General features: G+C 51.8%; 2 protein-coding genes across 4 annotated transcripts; both read left to right on the forward strand.

Moving 5' to 3' along the window:
- Window positions 1-610: 610 nt before the first annotated feature.
- On the forward strand, window positions 611-4,217 carry LOC109293113 (RING finger protein 183-like). 2 transcript variants are annotated; one of them, XM_019510933.1, is made up of 2 exons: window positions 611-737; window positions 3,164-4,217. In XM_019510933.1, exon 2 carries the CDS (start codon window positions 3,200-3,202, stop codon window positions 3,842-3,844), a length of 645 nt encoding a protein of 214 aa, XP_019366478.1. In that variant the 5' UTR covers window positions 611-737; window positions 3,164-3,199; the 3' UTR covers window positions 3,845-4,217. The 2 variants fall into 2 exon arrangements, with proteins under 2 accessions (XP_019366478.1, XP_019366479.1); XM_019510934.1 differs by having other exon boundaries at window positions 3,188-4,217.
- A 3,741-nt stretch (window positions 4,218-7,958) lies between these two features.
- RNF183 (ring finger protein 183) lies at window positions 7,959-10,256 on the forward strand. Of its 2 annotated transcripts, none has more exons than XM_019510393.1 (2): window positions 7,959-8,342; window positions 9,272-10,256. In XM_019510393.1, the coding sequence occupies exon 2, from the start codon at window positions 9,364-9,366 to the stop codon at window positions 9,937-9,939; it is 576 nt and encodes a 191-aa protein (XP_019365938.1). In that variant the 5' UTR covers window positions 7,959-8,342; window positions 9,272-9,363; the 3' UTR covers window positions 9,940-10,256. The 2 variants fall into 2 exon arrangements, with proteins under 2 accessions (XP_019365938.1, XP_019365939.1); XM_019510394.1 differs by having other exon boundaries at window positions 7,959-8,226.
- Window positions 10,257-11,112: the final 856 nt, after the last annotated feature.

The following is an 11,112-nucleotide window of genomic DNA, read 5'->3' on the forward strand; positions in this document are numbered from 1 at the left end:
ACCCTCTGAGTGCGACCCCTCAGCCAATCTGCAATCCATCTGACTGTGTAGGCATCGATGCCACAGTCACCTAGTTTTTTAACTAGGATGGGGTGAGAGACGGTGTCAAAGGCCTTGCTGAAGTCCATCACTCAGTGACCTTTGCCACCTGCTATGGCATCTGTTTAACTCAGGGGCTGGCAATTATTTTGGGCGGAGGGCCGCTTACTGATTTTTGGCAAGCCATTGAGGGCCGCATGACAGGCAGCCAGGGGCAGATAAATATTAATTTTCTAAATTTTTTAGAGGCCCCGTGGGCCAGATAGGATGGTCTGGTGGGCCATATTTTGCCTCCCCTCCCCTGGTTTAGCTGCATGTTTAAGACTATTAGCCAATGCCTACAGAAAGAACCAAGCGAATGCTTCCTCCTCACCCCTGCCATGATGGAGGTCATGTCCCCCCACTCCCCTCACTTGTGGTTAGAGCTTCCCTCAGATCTATGGGTTCACAATGCACAGTGCAGCTTTAACCTGTCATCTCCACCAGCCGTGCCAATGTGGATAGCCCATGTAAATGGGCTGCTTTGCATGCCTTACTTCCTACGGCAAAGCTTTCCCCTCCCTGGCAAACCAGTTTTTCTCTCACTGAAGGCTGCTGATTTCAGCAAGTTGAAAGGAAGCAGATAAGCCTGGATTTCTTCTCTCTCCCCAGCATGAGGAATCTCTGCTTGGATTGTGCATCATCTGGGCCTCACTCAGGTTAGATGTGAACAATTCTCTTTGCTTTCTAGAGCCAAATCAAGGGTCAAACAGACACTGAGCAAGAAAGAGGAGGCTGCTGAGGTTTACTCAGTTCACTGACATCAAGTCCATGAACTGAACTAGGAGAGGTTAGAGGGACACATGCAGTTGTCACCATAATACTTAATTAGCTTTTCCCTTTAAATATTGTCTCGTACAGCGTTTTTAACATGATCCACCACACAATGTGCTTCAGCGGTCATCAGAAAACCTGCACTGGTGTCCTAAATGCCATTAGCAATCTGTAGCTACAGCCTTGAGCCTGTCCCGCCACCACAACACAGTGTGTGCTATGCAGCCTGCCTGGGCAAAGTTAACTATTAAGCAGCGGAAGCAAACAGTATGTTCCATAAAACCCACTCCTGTATAATATTTATTAATTTGTATTAATTTGAACCCCAGTCATGGGTGAGAATCCCAGCATAGTAGGTGCTGTCCATGAACTGGATGACTCCTGCCATCAAACCATGTGAAATTAAATGCATCCTTGTAAATTTAAGGCATCATGAGCAGGAAGAGCTCTTGATAATTATTACACATAATTCCTAGATATATCCACTGCTCTATCCTACCTGACTGTATACAGTCAAGACTAGAGATAGTAAGGCTGAAATAGGTTCAGTGGGTTTCAAATAAGGCTGAAATAGGTTCAGTGGGTCACATTCAATTCAATTTTGTTCCTAGGGCTGTAGAAACTGCTGTCTGCCAATATTCTCTTATGAGTATGAGTGAAAGTATTCCCCAGCCAGGGGGCGGGTAGCAGAGACCACAGCAGGTACTGGGGAGAGGGCAAGAGGTAATCAATAAAAAATAACTAGGGCTGTGCAAAACAGCAGTTTCATTTCAACTTCCATTTTTCCATTTTGATGGGACAGTGTTTCGTTTTGAGTTTCGTTTCATTTTGAAAGCACTGTTCCGTTTCGTCTTGTCTAAACTGTTTCGCTATTTCAAAGCTGTTTCGATGGTTTGCCCATAGGATATAATGGGGAAGCATGAAAATGCCTAAAACTTTGTCATTTCTTTCCTGATTCAGATGAAACTTGCAGGGATGGTAGCTCCTTCCGAGGGCATGAAGCCTTCCAAGTTTCAAGGAGATAGGTGAAGAGGTTTCTGAGAAACTGCACCTCAAACTGTTCAAAGCAAAACTTGTGACACTTGCCAGCAGCGGCAGCCTCCTGTCATCCAGCACGCAGATCTGGGGACCTGCACCCCCAGGAGGGCTGCAGGGCTATGCCAGACTCCTCCCAGGGGGTGCAGTGCCCCGATCTGCATGCTGGACGACAGGAGGCTGCCACTGCCAGCTGGGACCGGCGCTGAAGCCAAGCAAGCTGGGCTTCAAAACTCGAAATGTTTAGAAAGTTTCAAAATGTCTCGAGTGCCCTTGCTTTGTTTTGAAGCTGTTTCAAAGCCTTTTGTTTCATTTCAATTTTGCTGTTTCAAGCTTGAAATGCACTGAAACAGCTTTGAAGCAAAACATCTGGCAAAATTTCACACAGCCCTAAACATAACCCAACAAAGAGGTCTCAGTTGGTCAGTTGTAGACCCTGCCCAAGCAGCTCTTGCCAACACTGGAAAGCCAATGAGTTTTTGTTGACCTCATTGCTTTGGGATCAAACTCATGGGCTAGAATTTGTGGCTGGCAATCCCACAAAAGTAGGCCTGGAAGGGAACCCAGGAGGCTGACTGGTCCAAATCCCAGCCCAGGACAGGGCCACTCCTATCCAAACCAGCCCATACAAATATTTGCAGGCTTGTGAAGGGGTGCAACCAGGGTTTGAATTACACTTCAACTCTTGCAAAAAAAGTTGGCTGGGATTGGGGCTGTGTGCGTGGGTCCTCACCAGTACCGTGGGCTGGGACCAGTGGCAGTGGCAGCTAGAAGAAGCCACCGCCACTGTTGCCTGTGCTGCTTAGAAAGGTGTGGGGCAGGCCGGGGGCTGTGTGCAGTGGTGCATAGGCTTTGGGCTGTTGTGGAGGGCGAAGGGGTGCTGACTGGCCTGTGGGAGAAGGGGGCTCTCATCTCTTATAGGGGGGCTCTTGTCTCTTATGGGGGGGTTCAACCCCTCCAAGCTCCCCATAATTTAAATCCTGGGTGAGAAGGAGCTGTACCACCTTGATGTAGCTCTTTGGATGCAGCTAAAGCAGACTCTTGCCTCAATAGGCTATGCCCCCCTCCCACCTCACACACACACATACACCCTGCCCATGCATGTTGGCTGAGATATCCCTGGAGCCAGCTGTCCTTGCACTGCCTCTTTTGCAAGTAGCCCCTGCAGGGGGAGAATTTGCAAGTAGCTCCTGCACTGCCCCCACATTGCAAAGCCCATGGCTAGGGTCAGGTTGTGGCACAAAGTGGGTTCTAAGCTTGCAGCTGTTATTTTCAGGGTCTGCTTGGTGCCCATTTTAAGGTGTCAGCCTGAATGCTTGCACTGCTGCAAGGACCTGCTGCAATGGTCTCCCGGGAGGAGCTGGCCCTGGAGATGGAGTGTGCCATCTGCTACAGCCAATACAACAATGCCTTCCATGCCCCCAAGGTGCTGCAGTGCCAACACACCTTCTGCCTGGAGTGCCTGGCCCATATCAACGTCAAGTCCCAGCTGCCAGACACTATCCAGTGCCCCATGTGCTGGTCCTACACCAGGCTCCCAGACAGCGGGCCTCCCAAGCTAGACAACAACCTTGCCATCCTATCTTGCCTCCCAAAAGGCATGAATAGGACCTGCAGCATCCACTTCAGCTGCAGCAAGGGCAGGCTCTGGCTCAAGCAACTGCCTGAGGTCTCCCATGGGACTGTGGTGCCACAGATCTGCATGAGCAATATCAGCCACAGCTTGGACGTGGGCCGCCCACCATGGCGAGAGAACCAGCTGCACCAGGAGGATCAGTGGAGTCGCTGGAGCTGCTTGGACAAACCTTTGTGCCGCGCTCTCCTGGTGGTGGCAGCCATGGTCACAGTCACCCTCATCATCAGCTCCATCCTGTTCTTCATTCTGCCTCCTTCCAGCAGAGCCAGTCACAACATGACAGCTCTCAGCCCACTTGTGGCAACCGACAGCTCCCCCTGAGTGCCTGCCACCAGGAAGCTGAGAGGAGCAGGGCTGGCTCTGGGCAAAAAACTGCTCAGGATGTGCCCCTTTCTCACAGCTGAGTCGTTGCTCTGCAGGAGGAAGGAGTCAGGCCATTCAGCCTGGTTCCACATCGTTATGTGCAGCTGGGTCTGGTGGGGAGCGGCTGAGGCTGTTATGACACTGAGATCGAGCCAGGTGCCAAGTTTGGAGTCATCACTGCATCTGCACTTGTTGAGGGTTATGGCCTGGGCCCAGCTTTCCCTTCATTCAGTCTGAGCTCTCATCCTCTGAGGGATGTAGCACAGTGGTGGGGCTGAGGTGCTGGGCTAGGAGTGCAAAGCCTGTGGTTGCCAGCCTGGCTGGGCCAGGGGACCAGCCCTCTGCAACTCCTATCTGCAAGGTCACAGCCTGTAGGGAGCGCTCTGAGTCCGCTGGATGGCTGTGGAGGTGGCTTGGTTAGCCTCGCTTCCTCCCTGTCTTGACTCACCACTCCTGAGTTTCAACAGTGCCACAAGACCAGTATCTCTGAGCACTCAGATCTCCTCTCCCCCAACCAAGCAGATACCCCCTGTGTGCATAGATAGACGAGGTCAAGCACCTTACACTTCTGGTTGGTAGGCAGCTGCCGTGGTTACCAGATATTCTGTCTCTGCTACAGGGATGTGGCCTGAGGAGAGAGCCAGCATTGGGGCAGGTGATCAGAGAGGGGCAAAGGACCTTAGGGAAAAATGGGGACAATAGAAAGACATCTGCAGGAGAGAGGAGCCTGACATGAAACATGGGGTTTTGAATCCAAGGGACTCAGGTAGCCTGCACTCTGGAACAATGTGGGGGCAACCCTTAGCTCAGGACAGGCAGTGCTTCTCCAGGACGGTGGCTGGGACAACAGCAGGGTTTGTTCCTGTGCTCTTCCTGTAACCATGAGGTTCCCTTAGCCACAGCCTTGGATGAGAGTCGCCAGAGAGGGGAGGCTACTTAAGTGGCTCTGGGAATGGGCAGGTGCCCTCCAGTGCTAACACATAGTGACAGTAACCTTAGACACACCATGACTGACTGATGATATTTTTATTTCTTTCTTGTATTGTGGTAGTACCTGGGAGTCCCAGCCATGGACCCAAACCCATGGGCTGCAGGCTGTACATCTAATAAAGAAAAAGTTCCTGTCCCCGGAAGCCCACAGGAATAGTGTGCATTATTCTTTGCAAGCTACAGAGATCCCCAGACAGAGACAAGCACTGAGAAGCCCTGTCAAGAGTAACACCTTGCAGTTTTCTGAAAGAAGTCCAGCCCAAAGGCTTTTTGTTCCATGGAGTTTTCTTTTATTGGCCCTTTCTGAGGCCTTTAAAAATGCCGCCATTGTGTGTGGCCTTGAATCTATAGATATTGGGGCAGGGTTATTTCAATTCCCTGGCTAAGCATTACTGATAATAACATGCAGCACGTATGTATTCATGACTAACTCCACACAGCTGCTCCTACAAGCTGGATCATATTCCCATCTGAAAAATAGGGAAACTTGGGCCAAAAGGGATTTGTGCCCACATTTCCACATCAGAATCTAAGGAGGCAGGTGTTAGCATCTAAGAAAAATCAGATCTTGGGTTGGGCACTGAAGGACCCAAAAGTATGGACAATAGATGCTGGTCTCCACAGAGTCAGGAGTGATTCAAAAGCTATTTAATTAAACTGATGTGAGAGGCTGTGCTGGAGGCTGCTGGGCTTATTTCAGTTTAACTTAAGCGGGTTGCCAAATGACTGAAGCTAAGTGGAAATGAATCAGCAGTTTGTACCAATGAAACGAAAGGGGTTTAAAAGTGGTTTGAACTAAAACAGAACAACTTTCTGGTGTAACCCAGACCTTGGCCAAGATTAGAGTGCCAGGACAGAGGCCCAGGCCTGAGCATTTAAACACTGGGCCAAGGGGCCCAACATCTTACCCTGAGCTTAAAATCAGGGATAGGAGTTTGCCTGTCAGCTGCGCTTGGCCTCTTGTAGGATGATGCCCAAGCAGCACATTCAACTGCAGTGCTGGGGAGAACATGGAGACAGCCCAAAGCATCAGCATGGGAGATGGCTGGAAAGACCCAGTGTGCAGAGGACACTTCCTTCCCCTCTTCAGTCCCTTGCCCTACCTTGTGCTTATCTAATTTGAATCACAAGCTCCTGCCTCCCCATGCCATCTGCCCCCGTGAGGGGCCCTGCCACCAGAGGATCCAAGTGTTTTAGCCGTGGAGCATAAAACACAAGAAACTTGTCTGAGCTCATTTAAGGCAGACTGCCAACAGTCCTGCATCAATCATCGTCTCTTGCCAGCCCTGCCCATGCACCACGTGTCCCAGCCTCCTCTTGTGCTGTGGCCTCATTCCCAGGACAACAGCTACTACAACATGCTGCTACCAGCTTACTCCAGAGCCACGCACACAGGGAAATGAATCAAATGAAGACAGCCATGGGCAAGACTTGACATGTGCTAGTGATAATGGAGCCGAACCCTTCAGAGCTGGGATGCCTTTGAGATTGGGCTCTAGACTATTGTAATGGATCCAGTGCATGTTTACACTAGAGACCAGGGTGATACCAGACTCTCAGCAAGACAGTCTCACCATTGGCTATAAATATGTTCTCAGGGGTCCCTCCAGGCCAAGTGCTTCCTGGAAGAGAGGGTTTGTTGGGGGACTGCAAAGTCAGGCAGGCTCAGTCATTAAGTGACAGGAGCAGGAGTGCCCAGGAGCTTTCCTCTTGTTTGGATGGATGTGCTTCCAGGGCTCCCACTAGGATTGTGTCAGGCATGGAGGTCAGGTGAGAACGGACCCTCTGGAGCTGGAAACAAGCAGACAGATGAATAAGAACCCTGGCCTGGGCCAGATCCAGAAAGATGAGATCCACCCGCATGGAAAGAGCCTTTTCGCTCTTCTGTCATCCCCAGGGGCTGCAGCCCTGCACTACAACATCCATCTACTCACAGTATGAGTGCTGCACCTGGTGGACCTGCATGAAGTATCACAGCCCCGTGGCACCTGGAGACGAGGACGTTGTCCCCATCTTCTGTTCCTATCAGGATTTCCCTCCAACCTGGTGGGTGTAGTGGAGGGATAGGACTGGAAGGAGTGGGGCAGAGAAGTTGGCACCCACCTCTTCTGGGAGGAGAGGGGGCTCTAAAACAGCCAAAGGTCCCACAATGCTGCTCTATACAAGTATTGTACTCTCATGTTCATCCTTAGAAATATGGTCGAGCCTTCATTTTTTAAAATCCTAAGTCATTAAAGAGCTCACTGCCTAACCAGGCAGGACTCTTGCTATGCTCCCCATCCTTCCTTGCACTGGGATATGCTTTTATGCCCTTGATACTGTGCTTCTGCATGGTAGTGTTTGAAGACAGGCCTGGCAAGCCTGCAAAGACAGATACCCCCTTGCGTGCTCAGCTGCTGTGGGGTGAAGGGCAGAGAACTTATGCCTGATGTACAGACCAGTGTGTCACTCAGACGTGGCCCCAGCTGAGTCCAGGGGTGAGAATGGGCAGCTTCTGTGTGTCCCGTGCCCTGCCCAGCATCACAGGGGAAGCTGAGGAGACTTCCCCAGCCGCTCTCTTGCCACTGAGCCTGATGGACCTCTACTGAGCAACAGAAAAGGAGAAAGATGGGCAGCAGTGGGGCTGATCAGTGCTGTGGCACAGGTGAGACTTTGCCTGGCCCTGGAGACAGGAGGGTGTTTTGTCCTTGTGGCCTAGATGGCTCCATCTCTGCCTCTCTTCTCTATGGAGGTATCCATTCAAGGTGGCTCCCTGTGAGCTGGACACCTATCCATTCAAAACCAGCTTCCTTTTACACGGGGGCTCAGCAGCCCTTAGGAAGGAGCAGCTTTCAGTCATGACTGACCAGTCAGCCTGTTTCCTCTCAGGCTTTAGCAGCCTGTCAGCTTTCCACAACCTACTGTCTCTCCAGGGGCTGTGAGGAGTTTGGGGAGCTGATGAACATGGTCTACTTTGCCTCATTAGCTGGGGTAGGGTTCATCTACCTTCCCCCACCTGCTCTGCTCCTCTCTCAGGTATCTGATGCTTCAGTAAACAACACCCGTCTGCCAACTCCTGTGCCACTCCCATGGAAATCAGCTGCAGCCGCCCAGGAGGAGGGCACTGTCCCCAAGACAGGCAGGGATCCCCTCCCAGCGCAGCTTCTCAGGGTCGCTTCGCTCATGGACGTGCTGTCTCCCGCATGCTCAGCTCTGGTGTGGCCATTAGGAACCTGTTTGTCAAGGTGAACTCTGGTCCTGCCCGGCGCTGAGTAATGGTGTCTGTCTGCAACAGAGAGCGAGGGAGGAGGAGGAGGAGGAGGAAGAGGCAGAGGGGAAAGAAGCAGGAAGGCCAAGGAGCATTGTGCAAGGTTTGCTTTCTAGCCTTCCCGTGGGGCAGGCGACCAGCCCTGCTGCATCATCTGGCCCTTGAGGGGATTGCAAGGCTGACAGCATTTGCCTTTGACCCCAGAGCCCCATCAGAAAAGTAAGTCTACCCCACAGCCCTTCCTTTCCCTGGGAGCTCCCTGCTCCCAGTCAGACGTGGGGTATCGCTCTTTGTTCTTTCAGAGGCAGAGACGGGGGCTGCAGCTGGCTGGGGGTGGAAAGGTGGGCACGGTCACACCCCAAGTCTACTGTGGGATGGCAGGCCAGCAGACCCCCGCTTACTGAGGCTGTTCTTCCCTCTGTGCTGTCACCTAGTGCTGAGTCCTTTTCGGACCCTCCCTCTGAACACTTCCAAAGCAACACACTTGGATAGAGGGAATCGAGGCAGCATTTGTTAAGGGAACTCCCCAGTCTGGTAATGTCTTGCTCTGGACCTCTTCCCAAATATCTGACCCTGCAGTGGTGACTGTGTTTGTAGGTTGTGGGCAGGTTGTATCAGAGCCAGCTTTAAGGTCCATGGACAGCTGGCCACCAAGTTCAAAATCAGCTGGGCAGTTGTGCTTGTCACATGCTTGAGTTTCTTGTGGGGGAGCTGGGAGGAAGCCGTGACACACCGGCATAACTTGGCTTCTGCCTCTTTGTGGGACCGCTGTCATCAAAACAGAGCAAATGCAGTGTCTCTCTGCTGTTAAGTTTACAATCCAGTTATGAGCTTGCTTTTAATGTTCAGCCCTGTGTGGCTTAGCTGAGGGCTGCTTGCTCTCTCCTAGGGCTCTGCTGCTGGGAGCATTAGCATGTGACTAGCAGAGATTTTCTATTTCTGCATTCGGCCCCCCCACCTCCCCTCCCCAGAGATCATGTGGCAGTTATTCTTTGGTAAAGGGTTGTGATAATCAGCACCAGTCACATCAGTGAACCCCTGGTCCCATTGCCATGCAGGATAGCCATGGATCCTGCTTTGGGCTTGGAGTGGGCTCAAGTGCAGCTCCCTGGGGTGCATTGTTCACTGGCTTTTTTGTGTTGTTCCAGGCAGCTGGTGCAATCATCTTCCCTGCAGTCCCTTCACCAAATGGGACTTGCTACAGCCCCAGGGCGGGGCATCACATTGCCCCACTGAGACCATGGCCAAAAGGCTGAGCCATGAGCCGGAGGCAGACTGCCCGGTGTGCTGGAACCCCTACAACAACACCTTCCGCACCCCGAAGCTGCTGCAATGCCACCACTCCTTCTGCATTGAGTGCCTGGCACATTTAAGCCTGGTGTCCCCTATCCAGAACCGGCTACAATGCCCACTGTGCCGCCACCCCACAGTGCTGCCCTCCGACCAGCCTGTCACTGAGCTGCCCACCAATGCCGCTGTCCTGAGGTTGCTCAGGCTGGAACCCAACCACATCATCCTAGAGGGGAGGCAGCTGTGCCTGAAGGATGAACGGAAGTCACGCTACTTCCTGCGCCAGCCCCGCGTCTACACCCTCAACCTGGGGACAGAGCCAGGACCGGGACTGGAGACCAGGGTGGGTAACTCCCAGGCTTCCCCTAGACGAACCCCTCTCCCCAGCCAGTCCACACTGCGGGAGTGTCTCCGTAACCCCCAGTTCCGCATCTTTGCCTATGTGATGGCCATCATCCTCAGCGTGATGCTGCTGCTCATCTTCTCCATCTTCTGGACCAAGCAGTTTCTGTGGGGTGTGGGTTGAGGACTTGCCAAGCAATGGGTCCTGGAACCCAGATATCTGCTCACTGACTACAGAAGACTTCTGCTGCTAGGCATCTGCTATGGGCAGAGGAAGCTGGCTACCCTCCCCAGCATCATCCTGACAGGCTCTGGCTAATGGGCTTTACCCGATTCCTTTTCCGTGATAATTCCAGTCATGAGCTACACAGGGAGGGCCTGGCAGAGCCTTCCAGGCACTATGTGCAGAAAGCACCATAGTGGAGACAGAGGTGGTTGCTGGAATAGTCCCTGTGGCTGGCTCATGTTTAATGCCCACTCTTCATCTGCTTCCAGTCACAAGGAGTAACAAACTTAACGATAGGTGGCTAAGACCATGAGAAGAGAACATCAGCCAAGGAGGAAAGAACCAGCTCTTTAATGCGCAATGAAGATTTCCAGAGGCTCTAGTACAGCGATTCTCAACCAGGGCACCTTGAGATTCTTTCAAGGATGGCACTAGGTGCCAGATAACGTTAGCACTGTTAGGTATGCAAACATGATTCAGATGACAAAAAAAGAGATTTCAAATAGGAATCCATAATGTTAAAAACATCCTGACTTGTTGTGGTCTTTCTGAGTTTTTTGCAACAGAAGAATTGCTCTAAGATTTTTCTGTAAGCTAAAATCAAGAAAAAACTAAGAGCTGGCATTTTCTGAGGGGATCTTGAATCTATCAAGGGATGACATCAGGAGGCACTACTTCACGGTCAGGGCGGCTAGGATCTAAAACCAACTTCCAAGCAAAGTGGTGCTGGCTCCTACCCTGGGGGTCTTAAGACAAGACTAGACGAACACCTTGCTGGGGTCATTTGACCCCAGTACTTTTTCCTGCCATGGCAGGGGGTCGGACTCGATGATCTGTTCAGGTCCCTTCTGACCCTACTAACTATGAAACTATGTCTTGAGCAGAACCACTGCTCAAGTGGGATTCAAATCATTGGGTCCCCAGTGGCAGATCCCATGGGGCCTTTGTGTGGGATGACTGATTTACTTTACAGGCTGACACCACCTATTGTGGCAAACATCCTGGAGGGGGTGGGGGGAGGTAGAGGCAGTGCCTGAGCTATTTCTACCAGCTGTATAATCAGATCTCCCACTTGCAGCAAAGACCCTGAAACGACCCTATTGTGTTAACTGCTGCACTTTTGGGTGCTAC

The sequence above is a fragment of the Gavialis gangeticus genome, unplaced genomic scaffold (genome assembly GCF_001723915.1).
Source record: "Gavialis gangeticus isolate Ggan-Ray unplaced genomic scaffold, GavGan_comp1, whole genome shotgun sequence".
NCBI lineage: Eukaryota > Metazoa > Chordata > Crocodylia > Gavialidae > Gavialis > Gavialis gangeticus.

What these genes read in the sequence shown, in the direction of transcription:
- LOC109293113 (XM_019510933.1), top strand. Translation starts at nt 3,200, where the DNA reads ATGCTTGCACTGCTGCAAGGACCTGCTGCAATGGTCTCCCGGGAGGAG.
- RNF183 (XM_019510393.1), top strand. Translation starts at nt 9,364, where the DNA reads ATGGCCAAAAGGCTGAGCCATGAGCCGGAGGCAGACTGCCCGGTGTGC.